The sequence below is a fragment of the Gorilla gorilla genome, chromosome 2, assembly GCF_029281585.2.
Source record: "Gorilla gorilla gorilla isolate KB3781 chromosome 2, NHGRI_mGorGor1-v2.1_pri, whole genome shotgun sequence".
Taxonomy (NCBI): domain Eukaryota; kingdom Metazoa; phylum Chordata; class Mammalia; order Primates; family Hominidae; genus Gorilla; species Gorilla gorilla.
In genome coordinates, this window is record NC_086017.1 from 68,054,587 (window position 1) to 68,074,605 (window position 20,019).

Here is a 20,019-nt window from a genome sequence, read left to right on the forward strand (position 1 = left end):
GGTGGGACTGAGGGTGGGCTGTGGTCAGATTAGTATTTCAGAGGATGACACTGATGCTTCCTGGGCTGGCTGAGTTGGAGGACAATTCGAAGGCAGAGAAACCAGGTGGGAGTGGCCTTTATCCCTCAACACTGTGAGACGTGATGGTGGCCTGACCTCAGAGAGGAGGGGGCAGACTCTTAAAACAGTTAATTGCCCAAATCACAGGGGCAGCTGGGGCCTTGGTGTTTCTGGTCATTGCGTGTGGAACAGGACCCCTCATGAGGACTGAAAGCTGATGCTCTTCCTCCCCCTGCAGCCTCTCGCGTGACAGAGTTGAGCAGGGCCAGTGACAGTGGATGGGGCTCTGGCTCAGGGCATGAAGATCATCATTTTGGTCTACAAATGCCCCTGGTTCCCTTTTGGACAATTCAGGTGAGGTATGAGACCAAGAGAGATACAAAAGATTCTCCTTCCAATTTGGCTCAAGTCAGAATAAATTCAGGTCAAAAAATGAAAGCAGTTGGATCACTCTTGTTTCCTAAGTACAGGGAGCAGTTCATATCTGTTAGAGACATTTTATTTAGAGGCAAGAAATGGTTAATAAGATGAGACCCTTGGATCTAGGAGTGTTTGCTCTTTGTTTTCTTCCTTTGAGTGACAGATTTTTTGCTGTTGGTGAAGGCCCTTGAAGACTGTAGTTTAAATTCAACTGGAAAGTGGTCGCTGACATCCAGGGCCTATAAGGAGAAAGGGGAGGTAGACATGGAAATTAGGAGATGCCTGGGAGATGCTTTCATTTTAGCGATGAGCAAATTCAGGACCAGGGAGGGGAGATGAAATGCCCGAAGTCACCCCACAGAACACACACTGTTAAGCGTCATTCCAAGACCAGCTCGATCAGAAATTTTGGAGGGGCCTCAAATCACAGAATCATAGGCACTGAGGGTCAAGGTCTAGTGCCCAATGTTGTGTCTTCAGTGGTGACCTCAAAGGGTGACATCAACCCATCTTTTATTTTTTTTTTTTTTGAGACAGGATCTCACTCTGTTGCCCAGCCTGGAGTGCAGTGGTGCGATCTTGGCTCACTGCAACCTCCGCTTCCTGGACTCAAGTGATCCTCCCACCTCAGCCTCCCAAGTAGCTGGGACCATAGGCATGCACCACCATGCCCAGCTAATTTTTTTGAATTTTTCATAGAGATGGGGTCTCATCATGTTGCCCAAGCTAACTCATCTTTCCAGGACAATGGCATAGAAAGACAAGATGGCAACCTTACCTCCTCTTCAGTCAGCTTGTAAGCTTTCTGGAAGTCAAAAACACTGTTTGACTTGGGAACAACAGAACTGACGATTTCTTGTCCTCTAAGCACAATCCTGGAACAAGGGGAGGAAAAACAGTTGTGTTAATCCAACCTGTGATTGCTGAGATCAAACCAAGGTCTGTGTTTGCTGTCTGGAATTAACCGAGCAGTCTGGCCCTTTCATGTGGCGCTCAAAGTCCAGACCTGGTTTTAGCCTGTGACCCTAAAGGACAGTGCCTACAACTGTGAAATAGGATCAGTCCCTGCCATGGTTCTGTGGACACCAGGACACTGTCTCCCAGTGTGGGCAATGTTCTGGTGGAGTAGGAGAAGATTTTATATGACACACGCACACTATCCCACACAACAATGACTTGCGTACTGAGAACGCTGTTCCTTTTTCAATTATTTTTCACTTTCCCTGATTTGATTATGGAGAAATTCTCAGGGAGGTGCTGGTTTGTCTTTAATACCTCCCTCAGTCCCGTGTTGACAGAGAGTAGGCTGCCATCTCCGAGCATTCTGCAGGCAAGAGAATTAAGGCAGAATTTAACAAGGCATGATTTTCACTGGACTTAATTTTTACGTTACCTTCAATATATGGCAAATGCTGCTGCTTTCTTACTCATGCTAGTATCAAGAAATTTCTTTTAAAAATTTATTTCAGCAAGAAATTAAGCGATTTAATGGAAAATATCGAGAAAAATCACAGTATATGTGCTTTGCAATAATGACAAAAAGTAAGAATGAGGTAGTCAAATGAGTTTTGGAAACAAACTAACATATCCCAAGTTGGGTGATGCAGTTGTGGTCTACATGGTCCTGAGTGACTTCCCGAGGAATGGCAAGGTGAGTCAAACTGCCATTTCATGAGTGACCACTGGGCTTTCCCCATTCTAATCAACAGTTTTGGTATCTGCATTTGCTAACATCACCAGCACAACTAACTTTTTTTTTTTTTTTTTTTTTGAGACACAGTCATGCTCTGTCGCCCAGGTTGGAGAGCAGTGCGCCATCTCAGCTCACTGCAACCTCCACCTTCTGGGTTGAAGCGATTCTCCTGCCTCAGCCTCCCAAGTAGCTGGGATTATAGGTGTGTGCCACCACACCTGGCTAATTTTTGTATTTTTAGTAGAGACGGGGTTTTGCCCTGTTGGCCAGGCTGGTCTTGAACTCGTGACATTTGGTGATCCGCCCACCTCAACCTCCCAAAGTGCTGGGATTACCGGTGTAAGCCGCCGCTCCGGGGCTACGGCTTTTTTTTTTTTTTTTTTTTTTTTGAGACGGAGTCTCTCTGTGTCGCCCAGGCTAGAGTGCAGTGGTGCAATCTCGGCTCACTGCAAGCTCTGCCTCCTGGGTTCATGCCATTCTCCTGCCTCAGCCTCCCGAGTAGCTGGGACTACAGGCGCCCGGCACCACGCCTGGCTAATTTTTTTTGTATTTTTTAGTAGAGACGGGGTTTCACTGTGTTAGCCAGGATGGTCTCGATCTCCTGACCTCGTGATCCACTGGCCGCAGCCTCCCAAAGTGCTGGGATTACAGGTGTGAGCCACCACGCCCGGCCCGGGCTACGGCTTTTAATTCAACCCAAATGTAAATTCTTTGCATCAAGTTAGACATTTGTGAAAGCTTTCTTTAAGACTCAGAAAGCAAAGAATGACATGTTAAAGGCTCTTCCATTTCTGACTTCTTCTAGGGATGTGCAGGACCAGGCCAGTGTGTATGTGAAGTTTTCAGTCCAGGGCACCAGCCAGATCCTGGGCATCTTTGCATGTTCCCCCAGCACTCAGCACATGAGAGGTGTTTGATAAATATGTGAACATGGAACAAAGACTGGAATTGAGACCATCTTGTCTAATTACATTTTTAAAACATCATTTTTATGGCTTTTTATTTTCTCCGTTTATTTTATTTAATTTTACTTTTTATTTTATTGTATTGAGACAGGTCTCACTATGTTGTCCAGGCTGGAGTGCCATGGCTATTCACAGGCATGTGATCATGTTGTTCTAAAGCCTTGAACTCCTGGGCTCAAGTGATCCTCCTGCCTCAGCCTCCCAAGTAGCTGGGATTACAGCATATGCCACCACAACTGGCCTATGACTTTTTAAAAGCCACAAGAGGCCGGGCATGGTGGCTCACACCTGGAATCCAACACTTTGGGAGGCCAAAGCAGGCGGATCACCTGTGGTCACGAGTTCAAGACCAGCCTGGCCAACATGGCGAAACCCCATCTCTACTAAAATTACAAAAAAAAAAAAAAAAAAAGCGGGGCATGGTGGTGTATGCCTGTAATCCCAGCTACTTGGGAGGCTGAGGCAGGAAAATCGCTTGAACCCAGGAGGCGGAGGTTGCAGTGAGCCAAGATCGTGCCACTGCACTCCAGCCTGGGCGACAGAGCGGGACTCTGTCTCAAAAAAAAGAAAAGAAAGAGGCACAAGAGTTATACATGTTGTTATGAGAAACAAAATTCAGAGCATCAAAATAAGAAATGAATCTTTAAAATGTCACATGTAATCCCACCGTCCTTTGGGATACATGTGTATAAAATCAGGATCCTTTTAGTAAACATCTTTTTCTAACCTGTTCTACCCCCCACCTGATCTACTGTGGCCATGTTGCCTTCTGATTCTTCTGTATCATTTTCAATCACTTCCCACTCATTTGCCAGGGGAGAAGAATGGCGCTGGAGAAGGGACTTGACCTACCCACGGGCACACAACTGCCATGTGTAAGTGAGTGAGTGGCCATCGTCCCGGCTTTGCTGGAAGTCCTTCAAAATAGGGGGTCTGGGTACTTAGACCCCTGTAACTCCCTGCCTTGGGTTCCCACTTTGCAGAGTGATAACTTCTGCAAAGGAAACACCAGCCTCAAAAGCTCCAAGAGGAACAGGCCGGGCATGGTGGCTCACGCCTGTAATCCCAGCACTTTGGGAGGCCGAGGCGGGCGGATCACAAGGTCAAGAGATCAAGACCATCCTGGGTAACATGGTGAAACCCTGTTTCTACTAAAAATATATATAAAAAAAAAAATTAGCCAGGCGTGGTGGCAGGCGCCTGTAGTCCCAGCTACTTGGGAGGCTGAGGCAGGAGAATGGCGTGAACCCGGGAGGCGGAGCTTGCAGTGAGCCGAGATCGCGCCACTGCACTCCAGCCTGGGCAACAGAGCGAGACTCTGTCTAAAAAAAAAAAAAAAAAAAAAAAAAAAACTCTGAGAGGAAGTGAAAACGAGTGGCCTGGTGGCTCTCATGCAGATGGCCATCTCACACTTCCTCGTGGCAGGCTGAGCTCTGGGAACTGTGGCCACCACCTGGGACCAGGCTCCTAGGGGTTTCCCCACCTGTGGTCTCTGTGATGGAATATCACTAATATTCACACGCCTCAGGCACTCCCCCCTCTGTCCCCATTGAAGGAGCAAAGATGAAAGCTGTTTGAAAATCCCTGAAGGGACTTTAAAAAGCATGAGGGAATGCTAGGACTTAAATGTATGCATTGCATTTAGGAATATGTAGCTAAAGCTTTAAAAATATAAATACCGTTGCACCAATTGGTCTAATTTTTAGGGTTGCTTCCTGAGGAAATCATAAATACTTGCACAAAATGCACAGAGGATATTGATTTTAGCAGTATTTATAACAGCAAACCCTTGGTAATAACCTAATGCCTAATGATGGGGATTGGGTGAATCAATTGCGGTAAGTCTTTGTGATGGAACAATGAACAGCCCATGAATGTAATGAGCACTTGCCGTATGCCAGGCATTGTGCTAGCAGCCTGACATGTTATTTCATTTACTCCACATCGGATCTTCATGAGTGAGGCACTAGGATAACTTCCATTTTACAGGGGAGGAAATGAAAGACACAGAGAGCTTGTCTCTTGGTCACAGACATATGAAGTGGTAATGTCAGGATTTAAGTCCAGGCCTATCTGATACCGAAGCCAGTGCTTACCTCTGCTAAGCAAAGTGCCCAGGGCCACTGCATAGGGTCCTGTGGTTCATACACTGCATGTGGTACCCAGTAGAGGGGCCTGACATTTAATTGACTCAGCTCTCCAAGCAGTGTGCTTTTCTTATTTTTATTTTTATTTTTTATTTTTGAGACAAAGTCTCACTCTGTTACCCAGGCTGGAGTGCAGTGGTGCGATCCTGGCTCACTGCAGCCTCCACCTTCTGGGCTCAAGTGATCCTCCCACCTCAGCCTCCTGAGTAGCTGGGAGTATAGGTGTGTGCCACCATGCCTGGCTAATTTTTGTATTTTTTGTAGAGACCGGGTTTCGTCATGTTGCCCAGGCTGGTCTCAAACTCCTGTACTCAGGCGATCCCCCCATCGAGGCCTCCCAAAGTGCTAGGACTACCGGCGTGAGCCACAGTGCCCAGCCACCTTGCGTCTTTCCTAGTGCACACCAAGCACTGTGGTGAGCCAGCAGCACCCTGCAGGGCCTCCTACCTGTCATATGCACAGTTGGTGCTCTTCTTCACCGTGGTGTCCTCTTGGTCCCCGATCAGCCAAACAAACCTGGGGTCAGTCCTCAAGCGGATGTTCTTCCAGGCCTTCTTGGGGACGTAGCTGCAGCCGGCATTGAAGTCACCCATGAAAATGAAATTCTAAAAGACAAGATTTGGAACTGTCACCTGGTGGGTGCTGCTGCAGAATACTTTCACGCTGGACTCTAGCAAAGACTCTGCCTCCCAGGCCCAGTAAACAACAGGGTCTGTTATGGGCTGAATCATGTCTACCCGCTGCTTCCGCCCCGGCCAAATTCCTATGTTGAAGTCCTAACACCCAGCACCTTAGAATGCGACTGTATTTGGAGATAGAACCTTTCAAGAGGGAATTAAGGTAAAATGAGGTCATATGGATGGGCTCTAATCCAATATGACTGGCATTCTTGTAAAAAGGGGAAATTAGGACACAGAAAAGTGGAGCAAAGACCATGCAGACACTGGAAGAAGATGGCCGTCTACAAACCAAGGAGAGAGGCCCCCAAAAGACACCAGCCCTGCTGGCACACCTTGATCTGGGACTTCCAGCCTCCAGAACGGTGACGAACTCACTTTCTATTGTTTAAACTTCCCAGTCTTCAGTATGGTACTTTGTTATGGCAGCTCTAGCAAATGAATACAAGGCCTTTAAAAATTTCTTTTTGTTGTTTAAAATTGAGTCACAGTTTTGATGAGTCGATGACAGGCGAGTGCGTACCAGGGAGGATGTTCTTAACAGGAAGGAGAATGTTTGCTGTTCTTAGTCACCACATTTCCATAATTCAGCATGCAGAGTCAGGTGTGGATAAAAAAAATTTCAGTGAATCTATTCCCTCACATCTTTTGTCCCTGGCTCAAACTACTGTAGGGTGTAAATATACGAATGAATCAACGCCTTTTGTTTTCAAGCAGGAAAAGTGAATTTGGGTGGTGTATTGACAACCCTGGCATCACTCTTTCTCTCCTATTGTTTTGAAGTTGGAAACTTATTTCTGTGAAAATTCAGTCCCTTGAGGAGGTGGGAGGCATCTTCTGGGGAGGGGACCATCGAGTGAGCTGTCCACCCCCACCCAAGGCCACCAACAGAAACTTCCTATCTTGGAAATATTTTTCCCTGCAAGGCTCTTGGAACAGAATTTTCAACATTCCACAATCCAGAGGAAGTGCCAGATTTCCTTGTTTGTGCTATTGTTTGGTGGGGCATTGCTGACTTCAGAGTTTTCTTCAAGAACATTTTATCTTGACCTTGGTGATCACAATTTTCCCCGTGATTGATGGGTTCAGTTGAGGACAGAGTGTCATCCTTAACCTCAGTGATCACCAGTTTCTGCTAATATAGACATGATTTGCTGAACATTCACTATGTGCCAGGCCTAGCACTAGGTGTTTTTAAATTTACACCTCGCAGCAATAAACAGTAGGAGGTACAAGGGCCCACTAACTTCTATAGAAACAGGACTGAGAGATTAAGTGACCTGCTCTAGGCCACAGGACTGGGAGGTTCAAATGGTGAAGTCAAGAATCGCATCCCAGCCAGGCGCCGTGGCTCACGCCTGTAATCCCAGCACTTTGGGAGGCCGAGGCGGGTGGATCACCTGAGGTCAGGCGTTCGAGACCAGCCTGGCCAACATGGTGAAACCCCATTTCTACTGAAAATATAAAAATTAGCCAGGCGTGGTGGCACATGCCTGTAATCCCAGCTACTCGGGAGGCAGGAAAATCGCTTGAACCCAGGAGGTGGAGGTTGCAGTGAGCCAAGATTGCACCATTGCACTCCAGCCTGGGGACAAGAGCGAGACTTCATCTCAAGAAAAAAAAAAAAAAAAAAAAAAAAGAATCACATCCCAGTCTGCTTCACTGAAGCAGTTTCCCCTCTTGTTCACTTTTAGGCCACTGATGCCTCCCCACAGCCCAACACTCAATAGATGCTCAATACATTCTTGTTTAATAAGTGAATGATTTCATAATTTTTGGAAAGAATGAATCTTTCTTTTGACCTATTTATTAATAAGCAATGAAATACACCCCTGGTCTTTTCCATGCCCCAGCTCTGATGGACTATGTTCACACTTTATTTGATTCATTTTGCATTTGAGCAGCAGAACTCAAGAGGAGGAACGGGGATCACAGGAGTCACATTCCGAAACGAGAAAAGAGAAATACAGAAGAAGAACCCTTGGGTGCACTTCCATATTTACCAAGAGCTTTCACAGCCCCTCACAGCCACAAGTGGTCTCTTCCAAAAGTGGAAAGAACTGAGCCTACAGGGATGGCAAATATGTGCCCCCTTCTGTGAAAATAGCACCCCAAGTTCCTTTGGGAGACCACCCATCCCTCCTCCACCTCAAACTGAGTTTGGGGTGCAGCTGGGGTGGACACAGATTTAGCCAACCAGAGTATCTCAACACCCTGATCACAATGATTGGTTCAGGGATGGACACCTGACCCAGTCAGAGCCAATGAGACTCAGTCCCACAGTATTTGTTGCCTTGTGGGAAAGAAAATTTATTTTGGTCTGGAGGCTGCTGGTGGCTGTCCTGCCATCCCATGGGTGGAGCCAACCTGAGAATGGAGCCACACAGAGGAAAGGGCAACCAGGAGATAGAAAGGAAGAGACAAATCAAGCTCTGATTACCTTGTCTGAGCCCTGGATCCAGCTATGCCTGAAGTACTCCTGGACATTTCAGTTACACAAACCAATCAATTGCTCCTTTTTTTCATGAGCCATGTTAAGATTCTGTCCCTTGCAACTGAAACAATCCTGACTGCTCTATGCCTCACACTTCTCAATTGCAAAGTGGGAATGAGAAAGGTACTGTAGCTACCTCAAGGGATTATTGGGAGGATTAAATAAACTTGTCCATGTCAAGTCTCAGCACAGTGCCTGGCACTAGCTATTCACTCAGTAAATGTTGGCATCTGTTATTAATGGGAAAGTGTGGCAATTCCCAAGGCCCACATGCAGGGTACCCAGGCAGATTTAGCAAAAGGGATACTTAGGGCTGAAGAAAGGCCTTAAAGAATGCTGTAAGTGGTGGTAGCCTGCACATGCCCTTCTCCCTCCCCCTCCCTGGAGAGGTGCTCATCCCACTCAGGGACCAGAGCCTGCCCCCGCTAGGTGGGAATTCGGCTGACACAGCAGTCATCACCTCCGCCTTCCAGTGGTGTTTCACGTCCATGTAGACCTCAACCAACTCATCGATCTCTTTAACGGATGTCTCTGGGGTGGTGTGCAGGGGGATAATCACGAAGTCCTTGACAGCTGAGAAACAGGAAAGAGGCGGGGGTCACACACTTCCCCTGTCAAGGTCTCATAAACACTGCTGGAGGGAAACAGGCTGTCCCCTCCAGAAGGCACAGGCTGCATTGTCTGGGTCCCCAGTTCCCAGAGGGTCCAGCCAGTGGCCGAGATTTTAATGATCTTGGGGTCATTAGGCTGCCTATTTTTAGTACACGAAAGACTCATTTCTCCCAGTTGCCCTTCATGGCTAAGAGAAAGCTGGTAGACTGTTGTAGAAAGTAAAAAAGTTTCCTCTTCAAAGTTTCCCTTCTTATTAAAGAATAAATCATAAGTGTTAGAAATAATAGTTTCCTTTAAAGACTAACTTCCTTCAAGCCTCCTTGCTTTGTGCTAATAACTCTTTGTTAAGCTCTATCCTATGTAGCTGTTAGACATGCTCACAGGCACGTAGTACATTCTATGTCCTTGTACCTTAACCAAGATATTTGTGCTGGACATTCCAGCTCACAGGCACATTCCAGCTCACAGCCTTTGCCCCTTCCCTATTTGGCATAAGCAACTTCCTCTTTTCCTTTGTTCTCCCTTGCCTTTACCTATTTAAGAAAGGTTTAAATTATTAGCCAGTCGGGTTAGCTTAGATTGTGTGGTCTCGCTCCAGCCAATAGAGAGACAGGACACAGTAGCAGGGACAAGCTGAGTAAAGGATAAAAATTGCTTCCCTCCTTTATTCAGGCGTGCTCTCGCCATTGTTCCATCTGCAAGGAGCACCCTTTCTGCAGAAAGTAAAATTGGCTTGCTGAGAAAACTTTTTATCTGAATGTTGATTTTTCCTTGCAGTACCAGGGAACAAGCATTCTGTTTCTAAATAAACATTTTACTTATAACAACTGTGTTCCATGCTGGCATTGTGAGTGCTTTTATTTTCCCCTTTTTGTGTGTGTGGCAAATCTGTATTTTCTTTTGTTTCTGATGTATTTTATCCCTTTTCTTTCTTTTTTTGATTGACAGGAAAAATTGCATATATTTATGGTTGTATTTTCTTCTTTTTTTTTTTAAAGGTTTCCTTTTTTTTTTTGAGACGGAGTTTCATTCTTGTTGCCCAGGCTGGAGTGCAATGGCACAATTTCGGCTCACTGCAACCTCTGCCTCCCAGGTTCAAGCGATTCTCCTGCCTCAGCCTCCCAAGTAACTGGGATTACAGGCATGCACCATCATGCCTGGCTAACTTTGTGTTTTGTTTTTTTTTTTTTGGTAGAGACAGGATTTCTCCATGTTGGTCAGGCTGCTCTCAAACTCCCAACCTCAGGTGATCCACCCATCTCAGCCTCCCAAAGTGCTGGGATTACAGGTGTGAGCCACCACACCCAGCTGGGAGCTACAAAAAGAGTATAAACTGACCCATCTCAGCCTCCCAAAGTGCTGGGATTACAGGCATGAGCCACCGAGCCCAGTCATACATTTTCTAGTTAAAAAAAAATTGGCCGGGCGTGTTGGCTTACTTCTGTAATCCCACCACTTTGGGAGGCTGAGGCTGGTGGATCACCTGAGGTCGGGAGTTCAAGATCAGCCTGACCATCATGGAGAAAACCTGTCTCTACTAAAAATACAAAATTAGCTGGGGGTGGTGGTGCATGCCTGTAATCCCAGCTACTTGGGAGACTGAGGCAGGAGAATCATTTGAACCTGGGAGGCAGAGGTTGTGGTGAGCCTAGATCACGCCACTGCACTCCAGCCTGGGCAACAAGAGCGAAACTCTGTCTAAAAAAAAAAAAAAAAAAAAAAAAAAAAAAAAAAAAAAATTGAGGCTTGTCAGTTTATACTCCTTTGTAATTAAGAACAAAAGTTCCAAAAAGCTATTTAAAAATTAGCATGGTCTTCACGAAAGACTTTTGTGAAGTGTCTGAAAACCTTCCCCCACCGTTGGAGGACTGAGAGCCTGAGTGTGGCAATGTGCGCGAGCCTCAGAAGCCGTGCCTGGCCCACCTGCTAACAGCAGCTGTCACCTTCTGAGCAGCTCCTCCTGGGACTTCCCCTCATTCTCAGCCTGGATTCCCACTCTTACCTCAACAGACACGGGCTGTGGGGCGGTCACTGCTCAAGTCACACAGAGAGGAGCCAGAACTCAGCCCAGCAGGCTGCATCCAGGGCCCCACGTGTCCTCATTGCCAGCTCTCCTCCTCAGGCCTCCACTGCACTCCCCCATCCTCTTTTTGGTCCCCCTAAATATTCCAGCCTCCTTCCCACTTCTGAGCTTTTGTGCTCACTGTGCCCTCCACGTGGAATGCCCTTTCTCCAGCCCTCTGTATGGCTGATTTCTTCAGGTCACAGCCCAATGTCACCTCCTCTGTCTTGCCCAGTGCCCTCAACAGAGCCTGGTACATAGTAGGTACTGAAAAAATATTTGATTCTTGACTCCATCGAGCATTGCATAACACTGCATGTTAACCACTGGCTGGGCACAGTGGCTTAGACCTGTAATCCCAGCACTTTGGGAAGCCAAGGCAGGCAGATGGCTTGAGCTCAGGGGTTCAAGAACAGCCTAGGCAACATAGCGAGACCTATCTCGCTATTTAAAAATTTTAAAATTAGCTGAGTGTGGTGGTGCATGCCTATAGTCTGAGCTACTTGCGAGGCTGAGGTGCGAAGATTGCTTGAGCCCAGGAGGTGGAGGTTGCAGTGAGCCAAGATCATGCCACTGCATTCCAGACTGGATGACAGAGCAAGGCCCTATCTCAAAAACAGAAAAAAAAAAAAAAGAACATGAGCTCCTGAGGTGGTGGCCTGGGTTACAACCCTGGCCTGTCCATTTCAGTAGCTGGGTGACTCCATGCCTTTTTAAACCTCAGTTTCCTGAAATGTAAAGTGGAGATAATCCTACTCCCTACCTTGCAGTCATTGCAAGGATTACAGGAGGCTGGCACTTAATCAGGGGCCAGTACAAGTACTGTTGTTAGAGTTCAGGGAGCAATCCATTTGGATTTCCTCACCCGCTGCAGCCTGTGGAGGAGTCTGCGATGCAGTGACTGGAGGGAGAGTGAGCCTCTAGGCTAGGGGTTCACCTAAGCCACTGCTTAGGATTTTTTTTTTTTTTTTTTTGAGACAAGAGTCTCACTCTATCGCCCAAGCTGGAGTGCAGTGGTATGATCTCGGCTCACTGCAACCTCTGCCTCCCTGGTTCAAGCGATTCTCCTGCCTCAGCCTCCCGAGTAGCTGGGATTACAGGTGCGCACCACCATGCCCAGCTAATTTTTGTATTTTTAGTAGAGACGGGGTTTCACCATGTTGGCTAGTCTGGTCTCAAATTCCTGACCTCAGGTGATCCACCCGCCTCAGCCTCCCAAAGTGCTGGGATTACAGCCATGCGCCACCACACCCAGCCAGAATTTTTAAAAAGGAAGGAAGAGTTGTACTTGACAGGTACCAAGGAATTGCAGAAAACAATCTCCATGAGCCTAACCTCTCCAAAGAGAGTGGACTACAATTGCTTCCAGAAAGTGGGTTCTGGGCTGGGGAAGTCTTGAGTCATGGCATTCTGAGAAGCAAGCCTGGTGCTATCACACTGAACTGCATCATCTACATTGAAGTGTTAGAAGCAATGCACTGTCACATCCAGCCTAATGCCTCCCTAATGGGCTGCATAAACCTGAGCTCATGCTCAAGGCTGCTGCGCATTCATGGGCCGTTGGGGGAGGTCCCAGAGAGAGAGGCCTGTGGGTCTTACCAGTGTGGGGAGATTGGAACCAGACCACAAAGGGCTCCCTGGAAAACACATCTGCATCTCCATCCTGATAGTCATGATAGTGATAACTCCTCTTCACAGACACCAGCTTTTCCCTATAAGAAGGAAAAGGAAGTCCTCCCAGCTGAGTCAGCCCTTTTCTTACTACTTTCATGAAGCAGAGATGTAGGTTCCCATGGCTTTCTCAGACTCCAGAGCAGGCTCAAGCACAGGATCGTTTTCCTGAGAACAAGGCTGAGTCAACTCTTCTCAACAGCCAGGGAGGTGTTGCGAATCTGGGAGCTGAAGATCTGAGCCATACTAGTTATCTGTGGCACCCAAAAGTTAATGTTCAGACTTAAGAAATTACTAGCAGGAAGAGGAAAAGAATACGAAGTTCAGGAATCAGCTGTGCTGAGAACCTCAGCTTTCCGGCCCTGGGCCAGGACTTGACTATAAGGAGTAAAGAACTCCTGGCCTGCCAACCATGGAGCCAACCAACAAATTAGGTGTTTGGAGACCCCTTGTGTTTTCAGCTTGAAGAGTTAATACTTTGCATAAGCCCCTAGTTTTGACAGCAATTATTTTGATGAACACTGAGAATTGGTTAGAAATCAAAATTTGGTTTTGAAGAAAAGACATGTATTTTGATTCAATTCACGATTTATTGGTGGCCATGTTCCAGGGAGCATAGGTGGTACTTACTTGTAGAGAAACGCATATTGTTCTTTATATGTGTTTCTTCCAAGCCGAGAGCTAATCACATAGTTGTACGTTATGCCTCTCCTTGAATTTCTAGAAAACAAAGATTTTACACTGCATCTTGAAGAATAAACATTCCCCTACTGTACACGTTCCTTTCTTTCCAATCTGCCTCCATACGCCCAATGGCATCATGTGGAAGGGCCACTGTTCATCATAACCTTTGAGTCCAATAAGAAGAGCCACCATTGATTGGCTGGAATGTGGCATCTGCCAGGATCTTTACAGCCATTATTTCTTGCCTTATGAGGAGAGTGTTATCATTACCCCCTTTCTATGGTTTGCAAGCCCAAAGCTGGGATTTGAACCTAGATCCAACTCACCCCAAAACCCGCATGCTTTGGCCTGTACCTGTGGGAGGCCACTGAGACCCTAGAAGACAATCTTGGCCAGAATCAGCCCCTGACCCCACTCATGCCCGTGGCTGCAGCTGCAGCTCATGCTTTCTGGTGGAATAAATGTCATCAGGCCACCTGTCCGCGTCCACGAACCACTCCTGAGCATTTATGATAAGCAGAAATATTCTCTCCTCTGAAAGCCTCCAGGCATTTTTTTACAAGCTTTGGGACCATGATTTCAATTCACTGTTGTTTATATCCTGGGTGCTGAGGATACAGCCATGATGTCCCATTGACCTTGCCCCTCACCTGCACCAGGGAAAGCGGACTCTTTCTGTGTGTTTACCAAACCTGCTGATAACTCCACTCTGGGCAGAGCCTAACACAATTTCACTCTATCTGCTCACAAAAAGATCTAGGGCATGTCTAAAGCTGCAGCATATTCTCAGATTCAGTTGGAAAAAAAGCAGAAGGGGTATTTAGGGGCCAACTTAGACCTTACAGAAATTCCTGGGACTTCAGATGCTAAGGCAGACTCAGCCCCTGGGGCCCCAGGAGTGTGAACAGTAGGTTCTGCCAGGCTTCCACTTTGGGGAGACTGGCCCTATTTTGAACATAGCCTGCCAAGTCCTGAGTTAGCAAACTGCTTGTGGTGACTCAGTTGCAAAGTGACTAAGGCCCATCCTGGCTTGTGGGAGATAAAGAGACAAACAGGCTTGGCTCTGCTTGGAGTCCGCGACAGTCTAGATAGGTTGGGGAGTGCCAAGACCACTGGTGGTGAAAAGACTCGCCCCAGACTGACTGTGGAGGAGATGACTGGAGCCTACCTGTCCCCTCAGTCCCCCACAAACCTGTCCCCTCAGTCTCCCATAAACCTGACTGGGGACACTCCAAGGAAGGCTGAGATGACAAAGAATAGAGCACTGGCTATGAGATCAGATGTGACGCAAGTTCAAAGGTAGGCTTGGCCACTTCCTGGCTGGGTGACTCAGGCAGGTCCCCCACTCAGTTCCCTTACTATAAGGGAAGCCCTTAGGCAGACTGACATGGATTCTTGCCTGTCCCTACAATTGTCCTACACATTCCTTCCCTATGATGGATAAGCCCAGAGGCTGGGGGATGATGGCACCAGGATCTACCATCTCATCTTGCTCCTGCCCAAGACCCAGACATGGCTTTTGTTCAAAAGTCCCTATTAAGTGTTTCTTGCTGAGATGGCCAGGTGCAGCGGCTCACACCTGTAATCCCAGCACTTTGGGAGGCTGAGAGGGGCAGATCACTTGAGGTCAGGAATTTGAGGCCAGCCTGGGCAACATAGCAAAACCCCGACTCCACTAAAAATACAAAAATTAGCTAGGCATAGTGGGTGCGTGACTGTAAATCCAGCTACTTGGGAGGCTGAGGCAGGAGAATCACTTGAACCCAGGAGGCAAAGGTTGCAGTGATCCGAGATCCTGCTGCTGCATACCAGCCTGGGCGACAGAGTCTCAGATTTAAAAAGTACTAAAATAAGAAGCAAGTGCCCCTCATTCCTTCACTAACCCCTTTCACCACAGCTCTCTGATCACACCCCCCAGAAGTAACCACTATTAATAGTTTGGAGAGCATCCTTCCAGTCTTTCATCTCTATGCACATGGAAACACAAACACAGCCTTATTCATGTAACATGATGACTCAAATGGGCTATTTTACCTGCAATTCTCAACTTGCTTTTTTTCAATATATTGTGGCCATTATTCCATGCTGGAATATTTAGCTCTAACTTATTCTGTAGCAAGCATGATTTTTTTTTAAGAGATAGGGTCTTGCTCTGTGGCCCAGGCCAGAGTGCAGTGGTATGATCATGGCTCACTATAGCCTAAACCTCATGGGCTCAAGCGATCCTCCCACCTCAGCCTCCCAGGTAGGTGAGACTATAGGCACGTGCCACCACACCTGGCCACCAGCATGACTTTTAACAGCTGCATAATACTCCTGTGTGTGAGCATATTGTAATTTTATTATCTTCTTCTACTATTGGTTTCTAATCTTTTCTCTTTTTTCCAACATTTTCTTCATAACTGTACTTTTTAGCTCAGCCTCATCTGCTTTTTTCATTTCTTTCTGTGTCCAGACCCCTCATCTATTTCCCCTATTCTATTTTATCACAGTAAAATCAACTGGTTGAAAGTTCTCAGGACCGTGGCTAAGGGAGCTGGACTCCTGGGCAACACTGGCTGTGTGAACTGGTGGTCAAGTGCGGGATCTCACATTACTTTCAGTTCCCAGGGGTTTTCAGATGCCCTTGCACTTGACCTTGAGCCCTAGAGGGCCCACCCTTCCCCATGTTACCTGTTCAGCTTCTCCATCAGTATGGGGCAGATCCTGTTGTTGCTGTCCTTGATTTCCATCACGAGTATGATGTCACAGCGTTTGATGACCTGCAAGAAAGAGAATTCCCAGGGGTTTGAGGTCATTTACCACAGATAAATAAAACCTTTTATTGGACACTTACTGTTTTTAAGTATTGCACTGAGTGCTTATTAAAATAATTTCTTCTCTGAACTAAATGAAGGACTCCCTGTGGTAGGTAGGTGCTTTTGTTATGTACATTTTAAAGAGGAGCGTGAGACTCAGAGAAAGTTGAGTAAACTACACTCCCAATCACCCTACTAGAAAGTGGCGGAGGCAGAATTTGAACCTATGTAATTCAAGCCCAGAGCCCCTTGCTCATGACCTCCCCACAATATCCTGCCTCTTGGCTTTGCTTGAATAATTACAATAATAATAATAAATATTTATTAAGCCCTTAGTAAGCAAAGATAACAGACTGGATTAGAAATAAAGAGGTATAATTATAATGATAATAATTATAAAAGCTGACATTTACTGCAAACCTACTCTGAGCCTTACAACAACCCTATGGGGTAACTATGCTTATTAGCCCATTAAACATAGGCAGAAACCAAGCTCAGAGTGGTTGAGTGACTAGCTTAAAGTCATACAGCCAGGATAGGTGGTAGAGTCAGGATTTGAACTTAGGTCTGCGTGACTACAAAGTCCACCATGTTGAACTGTTAAAATACAGTCCCAGCCAGGCACGGTGGCTTACACCTGTAATACCAGCACTTTGGGAGGCCAAGATGGGCAGATCGTCTGAGGTCAGGAGTTCGAGACCAGCCTGGCCAACATGGTGAAACCCGCCTCTACTAAAAATACAAAAATTAGCACCTATAGGAGGTGCTTGGTCAATGGGTGCTAGAGATAATCCTATTCTGAATGCCTGGCATTCTCGGGTGACTGTGAGTGCCCTGTAGGGTAGCTCTTGCAGTGTTTTGGGGATGGCCTCTTGGCAGGATGGGGAGGGTGAGGCAGCCTTGAGAAGGACTTCGGACATGCTCTGAAGGACACAGCTGCTCAGGGGAGATGCAGAGTTCAAGCCCCCGTGATGGACTCACCAAGGAACAAAAAGACAGCCGGGTTTCATCAGTGAGGAAGGAGATGGGAACTCAGTGGCTACCCAGGCTCCACAGGCCATGTGTGAAGTGGGGAAAATCATTGCCTTGCATGTCAGGGTTTCCCATTGAACAATCTTGTCATGGTTCCCAAAGGCTTGGCATTGCTATCCTGGCTAAACAACACCATCTAGAAGGCCTTGGGTACCTCCCAAAGGGCAGGGCCACCCGGGTCTGAGAGGCTCGTCCAAGGAAGAACAGAGCCCGCCAGTCCTCACTCCAATCCTCCTTCCCAATGAGAGCAACAGCAGCGGCTCTGGCTCATGAATACCCACCTTGCTGCAGGCTCTGCTGGGTGCCTCAGGCACCCTGAGTTCTCTTCACCAGCCAGTGCTACAGGTGGTATTTGGATGTGGTCGCCATTTTACTAGGGGAGCTGGTGGTTCAGGGAGGGGCAGGGCCTCCCAAGCTCACAAGTCTGGTAGGTGGAATCTGGACCCAGGGCTCCTGGCCCCCCTACCACACCATGGTGTCTCAGGTTTCCTAAGGTAATAAGTACCTTTCCAGAGTCCTGGGAAAGGGTTAAGTTGCCAGCATCAAAAATTAATTAACCTGTAGGATAAAGGGAGTCAATTGACTCCAGAGAAAGCAAGCAGTGTCCCCAGACATTGGGTATATCACCCAAGGAAAGCGTAAGCGAAGGTGGAAGGAGTGGGGAAGTAGAGGAGAGGGAGAGAGGAAGGAAGGAGGAGAAGAAGGAAGAAAGACAAAGAGAGGGAGGGATGATGAGGATGGGAGAGAAAAGGAAGGAAGGAAAAAAGTAAGGAAGGGAAAGGAAGAAAGAAACAGAAAGAAAAAGAGAAAGGAAGAAGAAAGAAAAGACAGAAAGAAGAAAGAAAAGGGAAGAAAGAAAAAGAAAGAAAAAGAAAGGAAGAAAGAAAGAAAGAAGAAAAGGAAAGAGAGAGAAAGGAGCTGGGCTTTGTTGGTGAAAAGGAGTAGCTGTATAAGGTTACTTCATCTTTCTTTATTTATCACCTCTACATGGGGAGTAATAGTCCCTCTTCATCAAGATTATGAAATGAAACCATGTGCTTATAGTGCCTGATACAGGCATTCAATAAATAGCAATAAAAATCATAATAGCTAACCCTTATCTGGAACGTATAATGAGCCAGATACTACATTAAGAGCTTTCCATTTGCCAACTCCTGTAGTCCCCCCAGCAACCCCGGAGGGAGCCGTTGTTATCACCCCTGTTTTAAGATGACGGCAGGGGGTACAGAGAGTTGAAGTGGTTATTGTTCCAAGCCAGCTTCTACATTCCCCCTAAGGGCCAACTTTAAGTTCCTTGAGTCTCTTAAAGTCTGCAGACAGGAGAGAGGGTGTGAGGGGTGTCTGGGATCCTCCTCCCAGGAAAGGGGCTCACCTTCACAATGACATCCATGGCATTCTGGTCTTCCTGCTTGCTTTCCCCAAAGGACCTGACGTTGAAGGAGCAGATCCTCAGGGCCAGGGCGCTGTGAATGGAGAGGAGGAGAAGCAGCAGTGGGGCCACCTCCTGTGACATCCTGGCGCTGCTCTGGCTTCAAGACTCCGTGAGAAGACAGCAGTGCTTGGAGTGCCGGATTCTGGCCACCTCCGCAGGCTCCACTGACTTATAAAGCCTGCAGATAACAGGAATTACTGGATTTCTCCTTGCAACTTTCAGTTCTCTGAGGAACTGAAGATCATGGGTTTTAATCCCCAAGGAAATACAGATACATTGGGCTAGCCTTTTAGGAGCCCCTATGTTCGTCACCCTGGTGCGGAAATTGGCATGCCTCATTTAGGCGCCATCCTCCACAAAGTCACTCATATCCCAACCGGGAGCCAGCTCTGACATCTAGTCATCGGTCCTGCGGTTGCATGCCATGTGCCTTTTCCTGACAGTGGATGAGCTCGGAAGTGGTCCACCCTAGAGGGCACCTGGGGTGACGGAACCTTCTGCTGGGGGACAATGAGGCAGGAGGCATGGGAAATTCTGCTCGGTTTTCTCTAAATCACTGGGATTTGGCGGCCTGCTGTCCTCAGACACACCCAGACTGTGACTCTAATTGCCCTGGTGGTGTAAAGTAAGGTCAGGAGTAGTTTGAATTACTTAATTTTTTTAGGCAGCTTTACTGTACAAATACTAGCAGTGTGTTGCCAGAGAAAGCAATTGGGGATCTGATGGAATGGATGAGGAAAATGTCCCTGGACTCTGTGAGCAAATAGCCCGTGAAACCCATGGAGAGACCCGTGATTGAAGCTGATATTAATTTAATATTGGCGAGAGTTGTGTGACCCTGGGAGAGAAAGGTCTTGTAAGAACTGTAGGATATCAACTCGAGCAAAATGACTTTTAGAGATATGGGCAGGAAACTACGAAGATCTGTAAAGCAAAAAAAAAAAAAAAAAAGCAAAATCCAATCAAGGTATATTAATGGACATTGGCAAAGACAATTCTGTGAAAAGGGTAGGGAATAAGAATAACTCCAAGCCAGCGTCGGGATCTGTGGACCAACCCCTCTTATGGTGATGGGTCTGTGGCCACAGCCACAGGGAAAATTATACATATATCCCCAACATACATCCAGGCAGCTTACTGGCCAAGCATGCCAGGAATTCTATAAGATAACCCCAAATAGTACATGGAAGGAAATGGTTTCCTGAGTTCGTGCTGCAATGAATCTCTCTGTTGTCTGCAACCTAAGACCTCAGGCCTGGTTGAATCTCTGGT

At 47.0% G+C, this 20,019-nt stretch overlaps 1 protein-coding gene across 1 annotated transcript; it reads right to left on the reverse strand.

Moving 5' to 3' along the window:
• Nucleotides 1–543: 543 nt before the first annotated feature.
• On the reverse strand, nucleotides 544–19,131 carry DNASE1L3 (deoxyribonuclease 1L3). The gene is made up of 8 exons (XM_019023676.4): nucleotides 18,688–19,131; nucleotides 16,159–16,247; nucleotides 13,432–13,521; nucleotides 12,730–12,842; nucleotides 8,917–9,029; nucleotides 5,733–5,890; nucleotides 1,259–1,355; nucleotides 544–719 (listed from the first exon to the last, which is right to left on the reverse strand). Exons 1-8 carry the CDS (start codon nucleotides 18,826–18,828, stop codon nucleotides 603–605), a joined length of 918 nt encoding a protein of 305 aa, XP_018879221.4. The 5' UTR covers nucleotides 18,829–19,131; the 3' UTR covers nucleotides 544–602.
• Between the last annotated feature and the right edge of the window lie 888 nt (nucleotides 19,132–20,019).

Coding starts and splice junctions, on each gene's coding strand:
- DNASE1L3 (XM_019023676.4), bottom strand. CDS start 18,828: ATGTCACAGGAGGTGGCCCCACTGCTGCTTCTCCTCCTCTCCATTCAC. Junction 16,248..18,687: donor CCATGGATGTCATTGTGAAG/GTGAGCCCCTTT, acceptor TCTTTCTTGCAG/GTCATCAAACGCTGTGACAT. Junction 13,522..16,158: donor CTGATGGAGAAGCTGAACAG/GTAACATGGGGA, acceptor TTTGTTTTCTAG/AAATTCAAGGAGAGGCATAA.